We start from the raw sequence: 23100 nt of genomic DNA on the forward strand, positions 1-23100 counted from the left end.
GGGGGCCGGCGTGTCCCGCCCACGCCGTGACGCGCTGCGGTGCCCGCCGGGACGCCCGGAGCCTCCAACTGACCCCAGGGGCAGGGGGTGTCCGGACGCCCGGGTCCTCGCTGGGGTGTGGGGGGACAGAGCCAGGGTGCGGGGGGGGCCGGGACCCCCCCCACCACGCACGCACAAGGGGCGGAGGCAGCGCACCGGGATCCCGCAGCCTTTATTGGGGTCAGCCCGTGGGAACCACAGCCCCGAGCCCCGCCCCCGAGAGGGCCACACCCTGCCAAGCCCCACCCCACGTGGACCACACCCCACCAAGCCCCGCCCCGAGGGCACCACACCCCGCCAAGCCCCGCTCCTCAGGCTCGGGGGGGGCTGGCAGCCCCCGGGGGGGCCCCGGCGCTCTCCAGGCTGCTGCTGCTGCTGCTGTAGGCGCGGGCGTCGTGGCAGTGCCGCCACCGGGCCCCCCCCGCGCCCCCCTCCGCCTCCGAGTCGGAGTCGGGCGCCGTGTGCCGCCGGATGCGGGACACGGCCTCGCGCAGCGCCTGGGCGTACAGCACCGGCCGCCGCGGGGGAGGCCGGCCCCGGGGACCCCCGCAGCCACCCGGGCTCCGCCAGGGACTGCGGGGGCTGCCGGGGGGGTCCCGGGGGGGCGAGGGTGCCGCCGGAGGGGTGGCAGCCCCAGGGGCCGCAGGGGGGCTGCCCGGGGGGGCGGTGGGCACCGGGGACCCCCCGGCGTAGCGGACCTGCTGCCGCTGAGGGGGGGGGACGTACTGGGCCCGGACCACCACGCGGGTGGCGTCGATGAGGACGTGCCCCCCCGTCCCCCGCCGCCCCCTGCTGCGCCCCAGGACCCGCTCCCGGCCGGCCACCGCCCGGGGCAGCGTCTGGCTGTGCCGGGGGGTGCCGGGCCCCCCCGGGGACGGCTGCGGCCCGCAGGGCCGCCGGTGCCCGGCCTCGGTGGCCGCCCGGGGCAGCGTGTGGCTCCAGCCCCCCGGTACAGCCCTGCGGCCCCAGGGTGCCGGCGGGGGACTACGGGGTCCCCGGGGGGGCCGGAGCTGCAGGGTGCGGTGGGGAGCGTCGTAGGCGGGGGGCGAGATGTAGGGGGGTGGCCCCCCACGGCGAGCGTGGGCCGCCTGCACCCGCTGCATGTGGGCCTCGTAGCTGGGGGGCCCCGACTCGCCCCCCGGCAGCGGGGGACGGGGCGCGCAGGGCGGGTGCCGGCCCCGGGGTCCGCTGCGCCCCGTCCCCTCGGGCTGTCCCGGGGGGCAGGGGGTGGGGGGCGCCCGGGGCCGGGTCTCGCACCCCGGGGGGGTCGGGGTGGCGAAGTCCTGCAGGCGGCAGGGGGGAGCGGGGGGCGCCGGGGGCCAAGGGGGGGCCAGCTCTGCCACGAAGCGCTTCTCCAGGTACCTGCAAGACAGAGACGGGGGCGTGAGGGGCGCGAGGGGCGCGAGGGGCCGCCCGGGCGGGGGCCGGGGTGCGGGACGGACCCCCCCCGCCCTGCCCGTCCCCACTCACGCGTACTCCCCGGCGACGCGGCGGTAGGTCCAGGGGGGCGCGGGCCGGCACCCCGCGGCCATGCCCGCAGCCGGGCTGCAACACGTCACCGTGTCGATCTCCACCAGCAGCAGCTTGGTCCGCTCGCAGATCCGCAGGCGCCCCGCGCCCCGCTCCGCACCACCCAGCATGGCCCCGGGGGGGGTCCCGCCGCGGGGGGCCGGGGGGGCCCCGCAGCCGCGCGCTTGCCGGAGCCTCGGCAGAGCCACGCGCCCGCCCGCCCGCGGCCACCGCCGCACGTGCGCCCCCGGGGACCCCCGCGCCCTGCCCGGTGCCACGGCCAGGCCGGTGGCCGTGGGGCGCGGTGCCCCCCCCAGGGCAGCCCCGGCGGCCGGGAGCCCGGCACACCGTGGGGACCCCGCCGGCCGTCCCGGGGGTGCCCCCCCCCCCCCGGGATCCCTTCCCCCCCCTGCGACAAAGCGAGGCGATGCCGGGTTTGGCACCGAGCGCTGCAGCCCACGCGGGCTCCGAGCGGAGCTTAGCAACCCTCCGGCGGCGGCATGGCAACGGCACCGGCACCAGCCCCCGGTACGGCACCGGGCCCCCCCCCCCCCCCCCGGACCCCCCCAGCCCCACGGGCACCCGTCCCGGCTCTCACCTCGCACCGCTGCACCGGAGCCTGTGCCGGACTCCGGCGCTGGCGGGAGCCGGTGGTGGCGGGGGCCACGTCTCGGCCTCCCCCCCGGCCGGGAATGTGCCACGCTCAGCACGGCTGGGCCTCGCGCCTCCCCCGAGCGGCACCGGCAGCGAACCCAGGCGTCCGGGCTGCCGGCAACCCCCGCCAGCACCCCACGGGGACCCCAGCATCCCGGTGCTGCCCCCCGGCCTCCCCCAGCCCCTGCCCCGACACCCCCCGCTCACCGCGGTCGCCACCGGGAGGGTCCCCGCGTCCCACCGGGTCCCCGTCCCTGTCCCATCCCCAATCCCGGCCTTTTAGAAAAGCCACAGGCGGAACAAACAGGGATTTAGGGTCTGGGCGAGCTCAGCAGATTCCCCCTGTGCCGCGGGGGGGGCCGAACCCCCTCTCCGGGCACCCCCTCCCTCAGCACCGGCGGCCGGTGCCCCCCGCGCACCTCGCGGCGAGGCCGGGCTCGTGCCAGGTCCGTGTTTATTCGCGGTTTCTCTCCACACACGAAGCGGTGGCGGGTGCAGACGGGGCCCGGCGGGGAGCGCGGCCGGGCGGGGGGGGGGCCCCGGGGGGGGGGCGCAGGGTGGCAACCCCGGGCCAGACGGAGCCGAATAACGGCGATTAAAACCGAACTCGGTGAAACCCCGCGTGGGGGGCGCGGGGTGAGGGGGACGAGGGTCCGCACGGGGAACGGCCCCGGCCTGGAGGCGGCTGAACCCGGCCCTGCACCCCGGGGGGGTCGGGGGCGGCCCCCAGCACCCCACCGCCCGGCCCGCACGGCCTCGGGGCGCAGGGTGCGGCGTCGGGGGAGCCGCGGGCTCTCCCCGCCTTGGGAAGGGCTGGGGCGGCGGGGGGCCGCCCCACGGCTGGAGGTTATTGCTGGACGCTGCTGGTGAGTGGGGGCCCCGCCCTGGGCGTCCCCGTCGGCCCGGGGGGGGGGCACGGCGTGGCAGGAGAGGGAGGGTGGGGGCTGAATCCCCCCCCCCCAGCACCTCACGGGCCCTGCGGGAGGACCAGGGCTTGCAGGATGTCCGAGAGGGAGACGATGCCCTTGACCACGTCGCTCTCGTCCACCACCACCAGCCGGTGAACCTGGGGAGGGGGGGGACAGGGAGGGGCTGAGGGCGGCGCGGGGACCCCAAATCCCCCCCTGCCCGTCACCGGCGCCCCGGGGGCCGGGTTACCTCGGCCTCTACCAGGCGGTTGATGATGGTTTCCAGCGTCTCGTGCTTGTAACACTTGAGGACGCCCTCGAAGTAGTGGGAGCGGTGCTGCAGCGCCCGCGTCACCGTCACGTCCAGGTTGTTGTAGGTCTTCTCGGCCGCCAGGTTCTGGGGCACGGAGAGGAGGCATTGGGGACGCAGCTGGGCCCCACGGGAACCCCCCCCCCCCCCACGGTCCCCCCCCAGCTCAGGCTCTGCCCCCTCCCCACCTCCGCAGCCCCCCCCAGTACTTACGATAACGTCAAATTTGGAGTAGATATCCACCACCCGCCCTGGGGAGGGAAGGAAACGGCTCTGAGAGGCGCCCGGGGTGCCGGGTTTCCGTACGGCCGCACACCGGAGCGGCCGCGGACCCCGAGCCGGCGGGTTTGGGGACAGCCAGCACACGCCGTGCCCCGCGCCGGGCCCCGTCCTTACCCGAATCATCGACGACCGGCAGAGCGGACACGCGGTGCTGCACGAAGATGCCCAGCGCCACGTAGATGGGGGTGCTGGTCCGCACCACGGCGATGTTGCTGTAGGTGCCGATCTGCAGCTCCTCCAGCGTCTTGGACATGAACTCGGGCTTTGGGACCTCTGCTATCTGCAGGGGACGGGGAGGGGGACAGCGCTGACGCTGGCTCGGCCTGCTGCGCCCCAGGCCCCGCGGCGCTGCCGGCTCCGGCCGCCCCTGGCTCGTGGGGGGCCTGGGCCGCGGTCCTAGGAGTGAAAGCAGAGAGCGCTGGGTGCGGTGCGGGGTCTGGGGGACCCCCGGGGCAGAGGCGGCGCGGGCAGGGGCGGCGGAGACGGGCCGAGGGGTCCGTGCAGCGTCCCGGGGGACCCCCGCAACCGCAAAACACCGCGAGGCACCAAAGCTGCACCCACCGCAGCACCCCGGAGCCGGCGGTACCTGGCACAGCCCGGGCCGAGCTCGTCTCAGGGCGGCCCCCGCCGCCGCCGCCGCGGGGCAGGGACGGGACTTACGAAGAGTTTGAGGAACTTGAGGATGCGTTTGTGGGTGAGGATGTAGAGCGTGTTGCCCGAGTCGGGGTCGATGACGGGCAAGCGGTGGATCTTGTTCTGGATCAGGGAGGAGACGGCGTCGAAGAGGCTGCAGGGCAGAAGGGAGAGGGGGAATTGGGGCTCGCCCGGACCCCGGCCTCGCACCCACGGGCGCCGCCGCCGCCGGCCGTGCCCCCCTCCCCGCAGCACGGGCGTACCTGGCGTTGGGGGAGATGCAGACCAGCGGCTTGAACGAGTCTTGCAGGTAGAGCTCTGCGGGGAGAGAACAGGCTGAGGGGACCGGCAGCGCCGCGGGGTGCGGAGCCGGGGGGCCGCGGGCGCCCCAGGCAGGCCTGGGGAGGGCGGGAGGCAGCCGGCGGCGATCCCTCTCACCTCTCCACGTCTCTATTTTGTGCTCCTCCAGCTCGTAGATCTGCACCTGGGCGCACGGAGAGAACCCAGGATCAGCCACGGCCGCGCGGGGGGCGGGCGGAGGCCAAGCCCCGGGTCCCCGCGGGGACGAGCTCTGCGCAGATGCCCCCGTCCTTACCATGGGCGACTTGTAGTAGCGGTGCAGGATGTTGATGAAGTCGGTGATGGTCAGCATGCCTGAGGGGACGGGCAGGGTGAGCGGGGTCCCGCCAGCCCCCCCGCCGCCCACCGGACCCCCCCCCGCCCCCCATCCCGCTCGCTCACCCACGAAGCTTTGCTTCTTGCTGTCCCACAGCGGGGCGGCCCGCACGCCGTTGGTGACCAGCGCGAAGAAAGCCTTCTTCACCTGCGGCGGGGACAGGGGGGACGTCACGGGAGGGACGGGGGGCCCCACGGGGGAGCAGGGACCCCCCGGCAGCCCACGCCTCGCCACCTCGCTTTGCAAGACCTTTATACGGTGGGCGAACAGCCCTGAGACCGTCCCCCAGCCCCCAACCTGCCTCCTGGTCCCAGTTAAGCCCCCAGGCTCCAGCCTGGCCCCCGTCCTGCGGCCCCAGCCCCCAGCCGGCCCCCCCGGCCCCGGCCCACCTGCAGGGACGTGTCGAAGACGACCAGTTTGGAGCTGGTGGGGATGAGGTCGTAGCAGCGGTGGGACTTCATGAAGGTGGTGTAGGCGCCGCGGTGGGGCTCCCCTGGGGACGGGCAGCGTGAGGCGCCTGCCGGCAGCGAGAAGACGCCCCAAAGCCCGGGACACCCCAGAACCTGGGACACCCACCTCAGGGCTCTGGGCCCCCCCACCCTGGGGCTTCAGAACACCCCAAACCCCAGGACACCCCAAACACTGGGACACCAGGACACCCCAAATCCTGGGACACCCCAGAACCAGAGACACCCACCTCAGGGCTCCAAGACCCCCCAAACCCCGGCCCCCCCCCCCTCCCGGGGCCTCAGAACACCCCAAACCCCGGGACACCCCAAACCCCGGGACACAGGGACACCCTATACCCCGGGACACCCCAGAACCAGAGACACCCACCTCAGGGCTCCGAGACCCCCCAAACCCCGCCCCCCCCCCCGGCCTCAGAACACCCCAAACCCCAGGACACCCCAAACCCCGGGACACAGGGACACCCTATACCCCGGGACACCCCAGAAACAGAGACACCCACCTCAGGGCTCCGAGACCCCCCGAACCCCAGCCCCCCCCGGGGCCTCAGAACACCCCAAACCCCGGGACACCCCGGACCCCGGGACCCCCCGCCCCAGGACACCCTATCCCGGGGCCCCGGGACACCCCAAACCCCGGGACACCCCAAGCCCCGGGACCACTCGCCCCGGGACACCCCAAACCCCAGGACAGGGACTCCCAAGGCCGTTACAGACACCGGGACACCCGAACCTACGTGGCACCTCCCGGGTCCGGGACACCCCGCACCCGGGACCCCCCCCTAGACACTCCCGGTATCACCTTCCAGCCCCGGGGGGCTCAGCTCCGCCGGGCTCTCTGCGGCCGGGCCGGGGCCGGGGCCGGGGCCGGGATCCTGCGGACACACACGGGTCGGGCCGGGCCAGGCCGGGCCGCAGCCCCCGCTCCCGTGTACCCCCCAGCCCCGTTCCCTCCCGGCCCTGGTCCCCCCCCCCAGCCCCGGCACCCCCACGTCCACCCTCCCGGCCCCCGGCCCCGCTGTCACCCCCCCTCCCCCCCCCACCTCCATGGCCCCCGGTCCGTCCCGCCGCTGCCGCCGCCACCCCACTTCCGCCCGGCTCCTGGCACCCACTTCCGCCAGCACCTCCCACGTGACCGGAAGCGCTCGGCCCACGTGACTCATAACCGCGGGGCGACCTTTCCCCTCCCGCCGGGTCACGGTGGCCGGGAGGGGACACACGGGACGCCTCGGGGTCCCCTGGGGGAGGGCCACAACCCGGGGGGGGGGGGGGGGACGACATGGAGGGGGGGGGGCCCCAACCCTGAGGGGCACCCAGGAGAGATGGGGGGGACACGGGCCCCCCCCCCCCCCCGCCGCCGCCCCAGGCAGGGAGGCAGAGCCGCCCGGCTTCTCACGCGCTTTATTTTAAAATAACATCCAGTGGTTCCGGTATTGGTAAAAACGGGATTTCTACACGCCCCGGCTATGTACAGCTCTGAAAGTTAAATTTCTCGTATATTTTCTGTTAAAACTTTCTCATTCCCCGCCCCCACTCTCGTTTTTTTTTGTCTTTCGTTTGTTTTTTTTTTTTTTCCTCCTCATCTTTTTTTTTTTTTTTTTTTTTTTTTTTTAAACATTTTTAACCTTAAACCTTTTTGCAGCTTTTGACGAGTTGCGGAAGCAGCTTTAAAGATCGCCCCGGCCCTGTCCGGTCCCCCCTGCACCGTCCTCGCCACACCGGGGGGGGGGGGGGGGGGGGGGGGATGGGACACGGGGGACACCGACCCCCTTCAGCCCCCCCCCCCCCCCCAGCCCTGAGGGGGCCAGACCCCCCCCCGGGGGCAGGAGGGGCCCCCCCACGCCGTGCGTTTGTGCGTTAAGAGATCCCGGCTCCCCCCCCCGAGCATCCCCGTGGGGTCCCCCCCCGGGGTGGGGTGGCCCTGGGGGGGCTGGGGGGGGGGTGTGGGGGGCCAGGGCTGGGGGGGGGGGGGTGTGGGGGGGCCCGGCCTGTAATGCCCACTCGCTGCTTCGCTCTCCGAGACCCCCCCCCGCCTGGCAGGAGGCTCCAGCCCCCCCCTCCCCTTCCATCGCCTCGGAGATTGAGTTTAAAAATGCCGCGGCCCCCCCGTGCCCCTGCACCCCAAATCTCAGCCCAGCAGAGCACAAAGAGCCCCCCCCCCCCCCCCCGGCTAGTATATACAATATAAGGTATAAATAGATAAATAACCGTCCCCTGCCCCGCGCAGCCCCAGCCCTGGGTGCTGCAGGCGGGGGGGGGGGGGCCCCCACCCGTCCCCCCCAGCGCTGGGGACGCGGGTCCGGCAGCCCCCGTCCCCCCCTCACGCCTTGGCACGTCGCAGGGCTGGGACCTCCCGGGGCGGGGGACGAGGCCGGGGGGGTCCCCCCACGCACCCCACCCCACCCCCCCCCCGCCACGCCTCGCCCCGGGGACCCCGTCCACAGCCACGGCCGGAGGAGGGGGACGGGGGACACACACACACACACACACTGCGTCCCCCCCTGGAGCCCAAAAGGTGAGGGAAAGACCCCCCCGGGGGCCGGCTCTGGTGGCGGGAGGCTCTGCCCGGGGAGCAGGGGCTCACATTTAAAAACATCCAACAAAAACACCACCAAAAAAAAAAAAAAAAAAAAAAAAAAAAATCTAACACTTAAAATGAGGTAGGTTCGGGTGCAGAAGCTCCTCGTGTCTGTCGGGGGCCCTCGCCGCGGGCGCCTCCTCCCGCGCCGCCGCGTTCCGGGGTCTCGTCCACACGCACAAACAAAAAGAGATCAAAAAGGAACCGAGCGAGCTCTGGCCGCCGCGGCGCGACGGGGCAGAGCCCGGATTGTCGAGCTCAAGGAGTCTTGTGTTACCTTGGTAATTAGCGAGCAAATATTATTAGTTTTGTTTCTAAAAAAAAAAAAAAAAAAAAAAAAAAAAAAAAAAAATTAATAATAATCCAGGCCGGCTCCGAACTCGCTCCGGCTCCGCTGGGACCACTCTGCTCCCCCGTGGCTCCCCCACGAGGGAGGCGGGCGGTGGGGGGTGGTGGCGGGGGTCTCGCTGGACCCCCCCCCCTTTCCTTGCAGGACGAAGCAAAGAAAACCCTGAGTTGCCAGTTCGTCCGTCCGTCCGTCCGTCCGTCCTGCTCGGGCAGGGCCGGCGGCTCCACGGCGGCCGCCCTCACCGCCGGAGTCTCCGTGCCCCGGTCGCCGCCGCCGCCGCCGCCTGCCCGGCCGCCCTGGCACCTCCCGCGGCCCCGGGGGGGTCTTGGCGAGGTCTCCGAGGCGGGGGCGGCGGCCCCCAGCCCCTTTTCCCAGCTAGTTCATCCACTTTCGGCAGTTCCAGGCTCCACAGTGGCAGGGGATCTTGTGCTGATCGTCCTCAAAGTCGAACTGGTAGTCGTAGGTGAGCTGGGGGGGAGCGGGGAGTCACCCACGGCACGGCACGCAGCCCAGCCCCCCCGTCCCCGGCCCCCCTCAACCCAACCCCCCCCCCCAGCCACCCCGTGTCCCCGCCTGACCTCCTCCCCCTTAGGGATGCGCCGGCTGGAGATGATGATGATCTTGTCCTCCTTGTCGAAGGTCACGACTTCGGCCACGCAGTTCGGGGCACACGAGTGGTTGATGTACCTGGGGGTAGGGGGGGGTGTCAGCGCCGAGCAGGGGGGGGGAGGCAGGACAGGCGGACGGTCACTGCTCCTTCCGAGGGGGTCCCACCACCCCGAAGCCCCCCAACGCTCACCTGGCCGGGCCCCCCGTCAGCGTGGCGTCAATGACGTGCTCGTTGTTGATGCGGAACATGTAGATGCCGCGGTTCTGGGGAGGGAGAGGGCGTCAGCGGCTGCACCGAGCCCCCCCACATCCCACCCGAGCCCCCCCACATCCCACCCGAGCCCTCCCACATCCCACCCGAGCCCCACCTGCTCCTCGTAGATCTTCTCCCGCCGGTTAGCCACCTCGTTGCGGATGATGGTGCCGATGTACTCGATGACCATGGTGTGCTTCTCGATATCCTTGGCCGCGTAGAGCCCCAGCCCCTGGATGCGAGACCGCGCCAGGTAGACGTTGTTCTTCCACTCCGTCTTCAGGCGCCGGTACTGGGAGGACTTGGAGTGCACGAACTGTTTGCTGTAAGGCGTGTTGGTCTCGCCCGTGAACGTGCTCTGGTAGGCCTTGGACATGCTTGTGCTGTTCAGGGTGTGGGGCCTGCCGGGGCGGGGACACGAGAGGGAGTCAGAGCTGAGGGATCCCCAGGGATCCCCGGGGATCCCAGCTCTCCCGGTGGATCCCAGCCCCGCTCACCGCTTGTAGTGGGTGAGGATCTTGGGCTCGGAGCGGGCGCAGCCGGTGGGGTTGATCATCAGCGGCAGCTCCATCAGCGGATGGCGGCCGTAGCGGAACAGGTAGTTCTGGCAGCTCTCGACGCCGGGGAGCTGCCGAGGAGGGAGCGGAGGGGCCGTGGGTCGAGCAGCTGCCCCCGGCCCCACCGGCACGGCCACCAGCCCCTTTCCCGAGGGGGCTGACCCCCGGTGCGGAGGGGAGACCCCCTGCCCAGGACCTACCGACTCGGCGATGCGCAGCACCGCGTGCACCGTGAGACCGAAGAGCTCCTCGCCCTTCAGGTACTCGGGGAAGAGTCGCAGCATGTCGGCTTCCTTCCTCATCATCGCCACCGGCTCGATGATCCGGTTCCAGACGGCTGCCGAGGGAAGAAGGGGTTGGAGCCGGGGACCTGCCGCAGGCTGCCCGCCGGCACGGACCCCCAGCTCGGGACCCTGGGACCTCCCATCACCCCATCGGTGGGACGGGGTGGGGAGGAAGGCAGCGGGGAGGAAGGCAGCGGGCCGGCGCCTGCAGCTCCCTTACCCTGCGGCGAGGAGTCGGAGAAGACCAGATCCTCCAGGCCCTGCTCGATGACTTGCACGACGAACTCGGGGCGGCCGTTGTTCTCGCAGATGGTGCAGCGGTAGCAGCAGCGGCGGTTGTTGGTCCGCAGGCTCCAGTAGATGCGCGTGGCCTCGTAGCCCACGGGGTAGAGGGCCGTGACGCTGTGGAAGTCGGCCATCTGGTGCGGCAGGAGCTGCCCGATGGCGTGGAAGACCAGCCCGCCCACGCGGAACATGTGGAGCCGCTCGCCGCGCTGGATGATGCTGGCGATCTGCTTCACCTCGTCCCGTTCGATGTAGACGCGTCGGAAGACGGTGAAGCTGCTCAGCTCCTGCTCGCAGGGGCCCTTCAGCTTGTGCAAGGGGCACAGCATGGTCTTGTCCTTGAAGAACATGCACTTGGCGCGGATGGCGCAGGCGAAGTGGTAGACGCTGGGGCAGCGGATGCGGTTGCAGCTGTTGGTGGCACCGGTTTTCTGGCACAGGGAGCACTTGGTGAGCAGCCCGCGGTGCAGGGCCACCTCCACGTTGATCAGGGCCCCTCCCTGCGTCTCGTAGACCTCCGTGGACCACAGGGCGCAGTTCAGGTGGACCCAGAGGTCGAGATCGAGGTTGAGCAGGCGGGCCGGCCCGTCCGTGGCCCCGTCGCCCTCCTCGTGGCAGAAGCAGCACTTGCGCAGGTCCCGCGGCACCTTTTCGGGGCGCAGGGTGGTGCCCAGCTTGTCGATGAACTCCGCGATCTCCTTGTCACCGTCCCGCTTGGCCCCCCCTTTCTGGATGGTGACGAGGAAGCGCAGCCGTTTCCACCGCACTCCCTTCCACTTCTTCAGCCGGGGCCGCGCTTCGTCCCCGTCCTCCGGCGGCCGTGAGCGGGGCTTGAAGCGGGGCGGCGAGTGGGGGGCTGCGGCCCCTTCCTCCTGGGGGGCTGGCGAGGGGGCCGGCGGCAGGGGCGATGGGGGGGCTGGGGCTGCCTCGTGAGCTGCCTCGGGGTCGGGGACCCTGGCAGCCTCAGCGGGGCTGGATGGGGAGGGGACAGAGGGGGACAGCGGGGGTGAGGGCTCCTGGGGCATGACGGAGAGCTGCCGCACGTCCAGGTTGGAGACGTTGTTGACGTAGCAGTGGTGCAGGGTCTTCTCGGGTGCGGGGCTCTCCTGCGGCACGAGGAGGGGGGGGTGCGGGTCAGAGCGTCCCACGGATGGGGACCCCCAACTTCCCTCTGCATCGTGGTGAGGGGTCCTTGGCCCTGCAGGGACCCCACAGCACCCCACCACGCTCCCAGCTCTCCCCGACTCCTTCCACACGCTCCCGAGAGACTCGGCACCTCTCCCCGCAGAGGGAACCCGGCCCCTCAGGAAACCCCCCTGCAGCACCCTGCAATCGTGGGGGGACCTACAGGGACCCCCCCCACCTCTCTACGCGGTCACACTCTGTCCCAAAGGGTCCCCCTCCTGCACCCCCGCATAGCCACAGCCTCACAGGCACCCCAATGCCCCCCTCCCAGGGTCACAGCCCCGGAGGGCCCCCCCCCACCCCGCTGACCTGTCTGAGCAGCGTCAGGAGGTCCAGCTCGCCCTTGAGGCTGTACCCCGGCAGCACGGCATCAAACTGCTTCAGCCACTCGGAGCTGCTGTCCGGCACCTTCCCGGCCAGCGCCGCCTTCTCCTTGCCGCCGAGCACCCCTGCGAGAGAGAGAGACGGCCCGTCACGGGGCGCCCGGTCTGGGGACACGGGGGAGCCCGGCCCAGGGACACAGGGGAGCCCGCAGGGACGAGGCAGACGCTCACCAGCCACGTCTGTCTCCATCTTCTTGGCCTCGACCACGGCCGCTCGCATGGGGCCGTCCGGGAACAGCACCTCATAGGAGCTGGGGATCTTCACGCTCAGCAGCTCGGCCATGGCCACCATCACCCCGTTGAGGTTCTGGGCGAGAGGAGGAGGGGATGGGTGCGGGGCCCCCGCTGCCACCACGTGGGGTCACCGCCGGGATCCCGAGGGTCTCGTCTGCCCCCGTCCCCTCGCTCACCTTGGCGGCCGCTGCGGACACCGTCAGCATGACAGAGACCTCGCTGCTCTTGCCCTTCTCCCACGGGGCGCCCGGGCCCGCTGCTCCCACCTTCCCAGGAGCGGCCCCGAAGGGCTCCGCGGCCTCGTAGGGCTTCGTGTCAGGGAACACTGGCGTGGGGAGAGGGGGGTCAGAGCCGTGCAGACCCAGCCCCACCGACAGCCACCCACGAGCCCACCCAGCCGCCCCGGCAGAAACGCTGCTGGGAATCCATCACCTCGCGTGGGGACAGAGACTGGGGTGCGGTGACAGGGACAGAGACTGGGGTGCGGTGACAGGGACAGAGCACCCAGCACCAACGGGAACCCCTTGGGAAGAGGTCGGCCCCACGCTCAAGGCTCTGCTGCAGTACACCCCGCAGCCCCCTTCCCCGCAGCCCCCGTTCCCCAGGGACCCTTCCCCTGCCCCCCCCCCCCCCCACAAACCCCCACATCCAGGGACCCCCTTCTGCCCCGTCCGTACACTGCACAGACCCCTTCCGACCCGATTTACGCGTCCTGCAGACCCCCCTCCCCTCCCTGCCTGGTCTGTACGCCCCACCGACCCCCTCCTGCCTGGCCCACGTGTACCGCAGCCCCCTCCTGCCCTGCCTTGCCCCCCCAGCACGGCCCAGCCCACCTGGGATACTGGCCCGGGGGATGATGGGGATGATGGGGGACAGCACGCGCTCCTCCAGCTCCGGCTTGGCTTCGCTGAGCAGGGGGAAGCGGAGCAGCTCCTCGCCCAGCACGCTCTCGGGGGACGAGGCGGGGACGATGCTGTCGGGGGAGTCGCTCTCGTCGTCGCTCTCCATCCTGCGGGGAAGGAGATGTCACGGGCCGCAGGGGCTGGCGTCACCCGTGGGGGGGCTGGTGTCACCCACCGCGGCCGGTGGCTCACCTGACGTCCTCGGTCTGGTTGTGGGGAGGGGTGGGCAGAGCTGCCAGCAGGTCCAGGCTCTTCACCTCCACAGCTGGTGTGTCTGCGTGGGGCAGGGAGGGGTGTCACGGGGGGGGGGGGGGGGGACGGCACAGGTAGCGGCAGGGACTCTGTGCCACCCTCGTGCCAGCCACACTCACCTTTCTGGCCGTGGGGCTCGCGGGCTGGGTCGGCGTCCTTGGGCTGCTCGCCCAGCTCCTCGGGGGCCGTGACGCCGTTCACCATCTTCTGCTGCACGGAGGGGGGCGGCGTGGGGGGCAGCGAGGAGGGCGGCGTGGGTGGGTTGCTGAGGTTGTTCTGGGGGGAGACGGCGGGGTGAGCGCGGCGGGGTGGCCTAGGACCCCCGGATGGCGGGGGGGGGGGACACACACACAACGGGGGGACAAGGGCACAACCCCGCCTCACCTTGGTGAGCAGCTGGGAGTAATAGTCGGGCACGCTGTCGAGCACGGCGCTGCCGAAGGCGCCCCGCAGCTGGCTCTTCCCGTTGATGGGGCTGCTGCCGAAGGGCGCGAAGAGGCTGAAGTTGGCCGTGATGGTCGGCTCCGTCAGCGGCAGCAGCGACAGCTCCTGGAGGAAGAGCGGTGAGGAGGGGACGGGGACAGAAGGCAGCCCCCCGCCGTACCCCCGGCCCGCAGCCGTACCTGTTTCAGCTGCTTCATGAGGGCCTCGCCGGGGCGCAGCCCCTCGTCCTTCCGCAGCTTCTTGCGGGAGGCCGGGACCCGCTCGTTGCCCTTCTGCACCCGCTTGGGCTTGGTGGCTGCCGGCTTCCTGGCGATGGAGGGATCCTGGAAAGGGAGAGGGGAGCGGGCGCCGTGCCGAGCGCAGCCCCGCAGCCATCGCCCCCCAGTCCCGCCCCGCAGCGCCCAGCTCACCTCCCGGCCCAGCAGCACCGGCTGCGGCCGCAGCTCCGTCCCGGTGCCCCGGCTCTCCGTGTGCCCGTTGAGTTCGCCCGGGCTCTGCGCCGAGAGCTGCACGTTCTTGGCCCGCAGCAGCTTCTGCAGCAGGAGGTGCCCGGCCTCGGAGCGGCCGCCCGGTGCCAGCAGGCTGTTGGCTTGGCCGGCCCCAGGGTCCCCGTTGGCCTCCGGCTTCGCCGCCTCGTCTCCGTCCAGCTCACACTGTGCCGCTGCCGCCTCCTCCTTCGGCTCCTGCTTCACCAATACCTGGGGGGGCTCGCCCGCCGCGGGGGCCCCCTCCGGCACAGCCCCGTTGATGTGGGTCTCACCGGGGTCGGCTGGGTCCGCACCGGGTGCCTCGGGGTCCCAGGGGCCGTGTGCCGGCTCAGGGAGGGTGCCGCTCGGTGCGGGCGTCAGCCCCTGCTCCGCCGGTGCCGCGGGGCTGGGGGCTGCCGGGACCCCCGGCGATGTCTTCTTTGGCTCTTGGGGGCTCTGCTCGGGGCTGGCCAGGTGGCAACCCAGGGGCGAGGGGGCCGGTGGCGTGGGGAGCCGGACGAGGCCGGGCTGGGGGCCGCGGGCGGCCAGGGCTGCCTGCACCAGCTCGGCCAAGGGCTGCTGCTGGGGGGGCTGCCCCGGCAGCGCCCGCCCCTGCTCGGCAGCGAAGCCGGCCTGCGCCTCTGCCGGGGTGCCCGGCCGCGGCTGGAAGAGGGGCCCTAGCGGGCGAGGGGGCTGGCGGGCCGCGGGGGCCGGGGAGCCGTGGTCCGGGGCCTGCCCGGGGAAGGGGCCGGGGGGCCGGAGCGCCTGGCTCTGCTGCAGCAGGCTCTGCTGGTGCCGCTGCACCAGGAGGGCCTGGAGCTGCTGCTGCTGCTGGGGCGTCAAGTGCCGCAGCTGCGGGTTCTTGGCCAGGACGCCCTGGAGCTGCGCCCGGATCTGGCCCATCACCGGCCCCGGCACCTGCCCCAGGAGGCCCGGGGGGAGCGCGGCCGTTCCCAGCGACGGCACCGCCGGCCCCGCTTTGTGCTGCCCGGGGCTCTGGAGGCGCGGGGGCTGCGGCTGGCCCTGCAGCGAGCCCGACGGCCCCTTGCCTGGCTGCTCCGGGGGCCGCGGCGCCTGCGGCAGCGCCATACCCTGCGCCTGGCCCGTCCCGCAGCCCGGCGGCGGCTCCGCCGCCCCAGCGGCGTCCCCGTGCTGCTGGGACAGCTCGGGGCGGGGGGCCCCAGGGCTCTGCAGCGGCGGGGCGAGCAGGGCGCCCGGCTGCACGGGGGCCGCCCGCAGCGCTGGCTGCGAGCCCAGGACGCCCGGCTGCGGGGAGGCCAAGAGGAGCTGCTGGCCCTGCCCCAGCTCAGCCTGGTGCTTGGGGGCTGGGGGCTCCGGGCCACCCAGCCCCGGGGGGTTGAGAGCTCCCTGCTGCTCCTGGGGCCCCCCGTGCAGCTGCCCCCCGCTCTCGCTGCCCTCGGCGGGCAGGGCACTGCCGTCCGCCCCTCCGGACTGGTCCTTGGCAGCCAGGACCGCCGGGGCCGGCTGCGTTCCCTGACTCAGGTGCAGCACGGAGGGGGCCTGGCCCACCGCCCCGTGCTGCGGAAAGTGCTGGATCGGGGGCTGCCCCTGGCCCAGCCCCAGGAGGCCCGGCTGGGCGGCCGTCGAGTTCTGCTGCTGCTGCTGCTGCTGCTGCTGCTGCTGCGGGGCCAGCAGCGCCCGCGACTGCCCCAGCTGCTGGGACAGCACGAGCCGGTGGCCCAGCATCCCCGGAGTCTGCGGCGCCAGCTGGGGCGAGCCCAGCACCCGCTGCTGGTGGGGGGCCAGGAGGACCTGGCGCTGGGGCGGGGGGTGGCCCAGCACCGCCTGGTGCTGCAGCCCCGGCGCCTGCGCGTGGCCCAGCAAGCCCGGCTGCTGCTGGGGCGAGAGCTGCTGCACCAGCAGGCTCTGCTGGCTGCCCAGCAGCCCCGGCTGCTTCGGCACCATGGGCTGCCCCACCGCACCCGGCTGCGGGGCCGGGGCCGGCTGCTGCTGCCCCAGCAGGCCGGGTTGCCCCACCATGGCTGCCGGCTGCATCGAGCCTTGGCCCATGGCACCGGGCTGCTGCATCGACGTCTGCGCCATGACGCCGGGCTGCTGCATCGAGGCTTGTCCCATCACGCCCGGCTGCTGCATGGACGCTTGTCCCATCACGCCCGGCTGCTGCATGGATGTCTGTGCCATGACGGCCTGCTGCTGCATCGACGTCTGCGCCAGAACGCCCGGCTGTTGCATCGAAGCTTGGCCCATGACGCCCGGCTGCTGCATCGGCGTCTGTGCCATGATGCCCTGCAGCTGCATCGAGGTCTGGCCCATGACGCCCGGTTGCTGCATCGACGCCTGACCCATGACGCTCTGTTGCTGCATCGACGCCTGTCCCATCACCCCCGGCTGCTGCATGGACGCCTGCGCCATGACGCCCTGTTGCTGCATCGACGCTTGTCCCATCACGCCCGGTTGCTGCATGGACGCCTGTCCCATCACCCCCGGCTGCTGCTGCAGCGACACTTGTCCCAGCATGTTCTGCTGCTGCAGTTTCTGCGCCAGCTGCATCCTCTGGAGCTGCCTCTCCTGCATCAGGCGGCTGTCGGCAGCCAGCCCACGCAGCGCGGGGTTCCCGGCGAAGAAGGCGTTGGAGGTGCCGGGCATCGGGGCGTTCCCCACGGCTTGCTGGCCCATGAAGGACAAGCCCTGCTGCACGGCCATGGACACGCCGCCCTGGGGCAGGCGCAGCCCCCCGGGCTGCCCCGGTTGCTGGCCGAGGCCTTGCGCGCCCACCACGGCCCCCGCCGGCTGCTGGACGCCGTGTGCCGAGAGCAGCTGCCCGGGGAGCTTGGACATGAGGCGGGGGCTCTGCGAAGGGCTCAGGGCCATGACGGCCGAGGCCTGGTGCTGGTGCTGCTGCTGCTTGTTGCGGTACTCGGCCATGAGGTTGGTGTGCTCCTTCTGCTGCTTCCGCACCTGCCAGGGACGGCGGGGCGTCAGCGCCGGGGACGGCACGGCGTCAGCGCCGGGGACGGCGCGTTTGCGCCGGGGACAGGGTGCCCGCACAGCCCTACCTGGTCCAGCTGCTTCTGGATCTTGCTCTGCTGCTCCGTTACCAGCTTCAGCTTCTCGGCATCGGCCTCGGGGAACTCCCGCCCGGCTTTCTTGGCAGTGCGCTGCTTGGCACAGAGGGCCTTGCGTGACTTGCGGTGCGCCCCGATCTGCTCCTCCAGCACCTTCAGCTGCATCTGCAGGAGCTGCTGCGTGTGGAAGAGCCACTCCTCGTACTGCCGCTGGTCGGCCTCGTCTGCGGGAGCGGGGAGAGGGCTCAGACGGGCAGGGACCCCGGCCCTGGAGCGAGCCCGGCCACAGCCCCGCTCAGCCCAGCCCGCGGGGGCAGGACGAGACCCGGCCAGCGCTACCCCGGACCCCCATCGCCTCGGTACTCACTGATGACGCCCTGCGCGAAGGTGGGCGGGTTGGGGCGAGCCTGGGTCGGGTCGGTGCCGCTCCGCTCCTGGCGGACAGAGGAGCGTTGGGGACACGCGCCCTGCCGTGCCCCGTCCCCGGTGTCCCCTTGTCCCCTCTCCACAGCCCCCACCTCCCTGGGGGACCGCGAACCCACTGGCAAGAGCGGCTCCTGCCCGGCAGGGACCCGAGCACCGAGCCAGGCGGCCCCACGGGGAGCCCCGCACCCGTCCCGGACACCCCACTCACCTGCCCGCTCCCCGCCAGCAAGTGATTCTGCATCTCGGAGACGGCCGGGCCCCCCGAGAGCCGCTGGGCCAGCAGGGAAACCTGTTGCCTTTGGGGGGACGCACGCAGAGACGAGGGATGAGCCGGGGCCGAGACGCCCCGCCCGCCCCACGCCGTGCCCTGCTGCCCACCGTGCCCCTTACCTGTTCATGCCCGGGGCCACCCCGATGCTGCCCTGAGCCATCACCTTCTTGATGCCCTTCAGTGCCACCATCTTGGCCTTGGCAATGGGGTCCATGATGTCCTCGGCCGCAAACTTGTCCAGGTCTGCCAGGAGAGAGCCGGCGGACGGTGCCGCAGGACCTTCAGTCCTACGCCCCCCCCCCCCCACTCAAAAGGGCCCCGAGCCCCCCCAAAACAACGGCCCGCAGCCCCTACCTGTGTCCGGGAAGAAGCTGTTGGCCAACTGCTGCTGCATGACGAGCTGGGGGGGCTTCAGGCCCAGGGCGGGCGGCTGCACCCCAGCCATCGGCTTCTGCACCAGCACCTGCTGCTGGCTCTGCTGCGGCTGCGCCAGGGCTACCTGCACGCCGTGGGGGGCCGCCAGCACGTGGGGCTGCCCGGGGGCCATGCCCATGTGGGGGGCCAGCGCCGGGCCCTGCTGGGGCGTGCCGAGCCGGGGCGGCTGCGGTGGCATCAGCGGCGGCCTGGCCACCAGCCCCAGCTGGAGGGGGGGCTGTGGGGCGCCCAGGCGGGGCGGCTGCCCCTCGGAGGGCTGCCCGGCTGCCGCCGCGTGCAGCATGGGGTGCCCCGGGGCCGGGAGGTGCGGGGTGCCCCGGGGCAGGTGGGCCGACATCTGCTGCTTCTTCTGCAGCTCCTTCTTCTCGTGCTCCAGCAGGTCCTCGATGAGCAGGGGCAACTCGCTGGCCACCAGCGAGCTCTCCATCTTGTCCAGGTCATCGGCCGGCGAGTGCCGGGCGCTGCCCAGGCCCAGGGCTCCACCGTCCAGCTCGAACTTCTCCAGCAAGGGGTTGCTCTGGCTGCCCAGCTGGCCAGGGGCCAGCCCGCGGCCGGGGCCGGCGTAGGGGTCCTTCTCCGGCACGGGGACACCAGCGTGGCTGCTGTTAGGGAACTGAGTCAAGCCAAGACGAGCCGGGCCGGCCCCGGGGCTCAGGAGGGTCTGGCCGGATTTGAGGCTCAGCCCCAGCGAGGCAGAGATCTTATCCGTGCCCTGCAGGGCCTCCGACTTGACGGGCACCGGGAGCCGCTCGGGGCCACCGGCGGTGAACTGGCAGGGAGAGGTCTTCAGGCAGCCGTCCTCCAGCTTGGGCTTGACGTCGGCGGGCAGCGAGCCGGCCTTCGCCTCTGCACCCTGCGCCTTGAAACCCGGTTCGGGTGCCAGCGCGGGGCCCGCCGGGCCGGGAGCGGGTCCCAAGACCACCCCGGGCACCAGCCCTTCCTTGGGCACCTCCCGGTCCTCCACGGATGGGGCTGTGTCTTTGCCGTCCCCGGGGTCGGGGAGCTTCAAGCTGGGCGCCGGCGGCTCCGTCTTGAGCTGAGCTTCACGCTCGGCTTTCTCGTTGGCCGACTCGACCAAGCGAAGGTGCTCGTTGAAGATGTCCTTCTTGTCGCCAGTGTCCAGCTCGGGGTCGGTGTAGGCCAGCAGGTCGAACTCGTCGCCGTTCAGCAGGTCATCGAGGTGGGGGTCTGCCGTCTCCAGGCTGTCCAGGTTGTCCAAGTCATCGTCCCCTTTAGCCACGTCCGGATCCAGGCTCAGGTTCGCCAAATCATCGTCATCTTCCAGGTCCTTGTGGGAGCCAAAGTCATCGTCCAAATCGGGCTCCACCGGCACCTCGCAGGGCAGACGTCCCCCCTCCAGGCTCAGGTGGCTCTTCCCCGGGGCCGGAGCCGGCGGCGCGTCCGGTGCAGGACCGTCCTTGGGTCCCTCGGGGCGGAGAGCAGAGCCGGAGGACAGCGGGCGCGGGGGGACGTGCTGCAGCTCCAGGCTGGGGGCCGGCAGCGGCGGGGGGGCGGCCGCTTTGGCGTGGGGCTGGTGGTGGCTGTTGCTCATCTCGGTGCCCTGCGGGGAGGCGGGCGGCAGCGGCACCGGCATCTTCTGGGGCTGCAGCGCCGGGGCGGGGAGCGCCTGCATGGGCACAACCGGGGCGCAGAGGGCCTGGGGGGTGCCCTCCTCCCCAGGCAGGAAAAAGCGGGGCCGGGGCGCCTGGGGGGCGAAGGGAGAGCCCACGACCCCCCCGGGTCCCTTCTGCACGTTGTGCCGCAGCTCGATGAAGGGGGCACCCAGGGCAGCGGGCGAGGCGGGCACCGTTTCGGCAGGTGCCGGCAGGCGGGTGCCCAGGTTGCCCACGGGGGTGCCGGCGGCCGGTGGGGCGAAGCGGGAGGCAACGGGGAGCCGCAGGGCCGCGGCTGCCTGCTGCTGCTGCTGCTGCTGCTGCCAGAGGTGCGGCTGCGGGGACGGCGCCGGGAAGACCCCGCGGGGGTAGAAGGCCTGGGAGGGCCCCACCGCTGCCCTGCAAGACACCGTAGCGTCAGGACCGCATCGGCACTGCCGCGGCCGCGACGCACCACGCGCAGAACCCCGGGACTCCCAACCCTCTGGGACCGCACCAGGCACCCAGCAAAACCACAGCCACCCCGTCCCTTGGGGGGGGGGGTGGGGGTGGGTGGGATGTACCCCACCAGGGCGAAGCCCCGCTCGTTTCGAACCGGCTGCGGTGAGCCCGTCGCCCTGCCGCTGGGCACCCACCTCCCGTTGATGTCCAGCGCGGACGGCGTGGCTGCTGGCGGGGGCCGGGAGAGCCGCTCATCCTGCGCGAACGCTGCCTGCACCATGACGGAGCCGGGCAGCTTCCCGGCGCCGGCCGCGGTGGCCAGCGTCCCGAGGAGACCCTTGTCCTGGAAGAGGAGAGAGAGACACGGCGTCGCCCCTCCATCCACCCCCAGCCTCCCAGCAGCGCCGCTCCCCCCGGCTCTCCTACCTGTGCCGGCTGGTAGGGTGCCATGCCTCGGCTCAGCTCGAAGGCCTGGCTGCCGGCCTCGGGGGCCCAGCCCGCCGGCGAGGAGGTGGCGGCTGCCGCCGCGCTCTCCTTCTCCTGCCGCAGGCTGTTGCGTTGGATCTGCTGGCGGATGAGCAGCTCGCGGAGCCGCTGGCGCTGGGAGGAACCCAACGTTAGGAACGAGAGCGGGGACGAGGCAGCGAGACCGGCTCACCCCAGGACCCGCGGACAAACCACGGGTGGAGATCGCTGCGGCTGTGCCGATCTACGCCCCCCGCGCCCGTGCCCCCCTCCGTGCCTCTGGGGAAGGAGCCGCAAGCGGAGCCGGGCTCCTCAACCCCGCCGCTGACCGCAGAGCTCCCGGTTCCTCCCTCACGTCCCCTCTCAAACCCGGACGGACGCGGCCGGCGAGCCCTCACCTGCCGCTGCTTCTCCAGCTCCAACTGGTTCATGGTGCCGAGGGCCCCGTCCTGGCCGCCGGGCAGCTCCGCCAGGTCCCGGTTCGGGGGTGCCGAGAGCCCCGCGGCCGCCTCCTCCCTCTTGTCGGCCGGTGGCCCCAGCACGGCTCGGGGCAGGAAGGCGACGGAGGCGTCCTGCTGCTGGGGGGTGGCGGGGGGCTGCTGCGGCAGCACCGAGGGGGGCCGGAGGGGCGAGAGGCTGTAGGTCTCGGCAGCCGCGGCGCCCGGCCCCAGCGGGCTGCCGGCTTGGTGGAAGCCGGGGGACGAGGCGTAGGCTGAACTCTGGGGCTTGCCGGGGACGTAATGGCTGTTGATCCCGTGGGGCTGGTGGGACGGGGAGCCCTTGAGCGGCTCCGAGACGGTCGGGGGGAAGGTGAAGCGCATGGGGGGCTGGCCGCCCGGGAAGACGCTGGCGCTGGGGGAGCGGGCAAAGGGGGGCTGCTGCCCACCCGGCGCCTTGGCGTGGGGCTCACCCGCGGGGGTGCCCCCAAAGCCCCCGCCGGCCGCCGGGCTGTGCGAGAGCGGCACCGACTTGAACCCCGGCTCCGGCATCTGGGGCCGGGGAGGTTTGTGCAGGGGGGTGAAGGGGTCCCGGGACTGGGGCCGGGAGGGCGGCTGGGAGTAGGGGTCCGGGGACTGGAAGCGGGGGGTGACGGGGGACTGGCAGAAGGCTTCGTTGGAGAGCGGCCGGGGGGTGAGGGGGGACTGGGAGCTGGACTGGGACTGGGGGCTGGCGGGGACGCGGGAGAAGGGCTCCGAGGGCAGGGAGCGGGGCGGAAGGGCGCAGCAGGCCTCGGGGGGCTGCGGCCGGGGCGTCAGCGGGGGCTGCGAGTAGGGGTCCGGGTAGGGGGACTGGCGGTAGAGATCGGGGTGGCTGGGGGGCGAGGGGGCCAGGGGATGGGGGTCGGGGGGCCGATGGCCCAGCCCCGGGCTCTGCGGCTCTACCTGAGGGACCCGTGGGGTCATGGGGGCTTTGAAGACATCGGCCGCCTTCAACTCCGCAGCGGAGAGGTGGGGGCCGCCCGGGGAGTCCCCGTAGCCCATAGCGGGGGCATAGCTTGGCGAGCAGACCCCCAGGCTCCCCCCCTCCTCCTTCTTCACCTCCAGCCCCTTCTTCTGCTCCCCAAAAGGCAGGGGAGAGAGCAGGGCCTCAGGGGGCCGGGCCCCGGGGCTCCCCGGCACCGAGAGGTTGTCCAAGGAGGGGCACCGGGGCTTCAGGAAAGGGTCGGGGGTGCCAGGCTGGTGCCGGGGGGTGCCGGGCGGCGTGGGGTGGAAGTCGGGGGGCTGGGAGGCGCGGGGGCCGGTGAGGGACTGGGGCTGGCCAGGGAAGGGCTGGAAGGCAGCGCCCGCCGTGGGGCTCTGGCCCAGGGGCGAGGGGAAGCGGGGCTCCAGCGCGTAGGCAGGGGCCGCGCCGTAGGGATCGTGCGAAGGCACTTGGGCGGGGGACTGGGGTGGGAGCTTGAGGAAGAGCTCGCTGGGCGACTCCGGCCCCCCTCCGGCACCCGCCGGGGGCTTCAAGAAGCCCTCGCCAGCGGCAGGGGGGCTGCCGATGTAGACGGGCTGTGCCCCTGGCGGCACCGGGATCCGCAGGTGCAGCGAGGGCCTCTCCGGCTTGCGCAGTCCCTCCCCTTTGGTCTGCTTGTTGATCTGGCTCTCGGCCTGCTGCAGAGAGAGCCCGGCCGTCAGGGCCGTGGGGACCCACGCC

The 23100-nt window shown here is 72.6% G+C and overlaps 3 protein-coding genes across 10 annotated transcripts in view; all 3 read right to left on the bottom strand.

Moving 5' to 3' along the window:
* Window positions 1-350: 350 nt before the first annotated feature.
* Window positions 351-1679, bottom strand: DDN (dendrin). The gene is made up of 2 exons (XM_075525309.1): window positions 1510-1679; window positions 351-1401 (listed from the first exon to the last, which is right to left on the bottom strand). The coding sequence occupies exons 1-2, from the start codon at window positions 1677-1679 to the stop codon at window positions 351-353; spliced, it is 1221 nt and encodes a 406-aa protein (XP_075381424.1).
* An 819-nt stretch (window positions 1680-2498) lies between these two features.
* PRKAG1 (protein kinase AMP-activated non-catalytic subunit gamma 1) lies at window positions 2499-6606 on the bottom strand. Of its 4 annotated transcripts, XM_075525606.1 has the most exons (12): window positions 6522-6604; window positions 6281-6353; window positions 5401-5504; window positions 5077-5158; window positions 4931-4989; window positions 4774-4819; window positions 4599-4653; window positions 4363-4489; window positions 3817-3982; window positions 3634-3671; window positions 3361-3507; window positions 3040-3268 (listed from the first exon to the last, which is right to left on the bottom strand). In XM_075525606.1, the coding sequence occupies exons 1-12, from the start codon at window positions 6525-6527 to the stop codon at window positions 3170-3172; spliced, it is 1002 nt and encodes a 333-aa protein (XP_075381721.1). In that variant the 5' UTR covers window positions 6528-6604; the 3' UTR covers window positions 3040-3169. The 4 variants fall into 4 exon arrangements, with proteins under 4 accessions (XP_075381719.1, XP_075381718.1, XP_075381721.1 ...); XM_075525604.1 differs by lacking the exon at window positions 3634-3671 and having other exon boundaries at window positions 2499-3268; window positions 6522-6605; XM_075525605.1 differs by having other exon boundaries at window positions 4931-5158; window positions 6522-6605.
* A 1369-nt stretch (window positions 6607-7975) lies between these two features.
* Window positions 7976-23100, bottom strand: part of KMT2D (lysine methyltransferase 2D) — a 28239-nt gene continuing 13114 nt past the window's right edge. For all 5 annotated transcript variants that reach the window (XM_075525601.1, XM_075525602.1, XM_075525599.1 and 2 more), the window contains 24 exons: window positions 21357-23057; window positions 20920-21093; window positions 20688-20836; window positions 18359-20451; window positions 18124-18247; window positions 17942-18029; window positions 17675-17741; window positions 17299-17531; window positions 14204-17200; window positions 13973-14116; window positions 13734-13898; window positions 13469-13625; window positions 13290-13371; window positions 13029-13204; window positions 12372-12520; window positions 12133-12268; window positions 11888-12027; window positions 10329-11499; window positions 10025-10161; window positions 9765-9895; window positions 9383-9668; window positions 9205-9278; window positions 8984-9092; window positions 7976-8873 (listed from right to left, as the gene is read on the bottom strand). In XM_075525601.1, the coding sequence (XP_075381716.1) occupies window positions 8781-8873; window positions 8984-9092; window positions 9205-9278; window positions 9383-9668; window positions 9765-9895; window positions 10025-10161; window positions 10329-11499; window positions 11888-12027; window positions 12133-12268; window positions 12372-12520; window positions 13029-13204; window positions 13290-13371; window positions 13469-13625; window positions 13734-13898; window positions 13973-14116; window positions 14204-17200; window positions 17299-17531; window positions 17675-17741; window positions 17942-18029; window positions 18124-18247; window positions 18359-20451; window positions 20688-20836; window positions 20920-21093; window positions 21357-23057 (10776 nt within the window). In that variant the 3' untranslated portion in view covers window positions 7976-8780. The remainder of the gene's footprint in view (window positions 8874-8983; window positions 9093-9204; window positions 9279-9382; window positions 9669-9764; window positions 9896-10024; window positions 10162-10328; window positions 11500-11887; window positions 12028-12132; window positions 12269-12371; window positions 12521-13028; window positions 13205-13289; window positions 13372-13468; window positions 13626-13733; window positions 13899-13972; window positions 14117-14203; window positions 17201-17298; window positions 17532-17674; window positions 17742-17941; window positions 18030-18123; window positions 18248-18358; window positions 20452-20687; window positions 20837-20919; window positions 21094-21356; window positions 23058-23100) is intronic.

The sequence above is a fragment of the Mycteria americana genome, chromosome 26 (genome assembly GCF_035582795.1).
Source record: "Mycteria americana isolate JAX WOST 10 ecotype Jacksonville Zoo and Gardens chromosome 26, USCA_MyAme_1.0, whole genome shotgun sequence".
In the NCBI taxonomy this organism is placed as follows: domain Eukaryota; kingdom Metazoa; phylum Chordata; class Aves; order Ciconiiformes; family Ciconiidae; genus Mycteria; species Mycteria americana.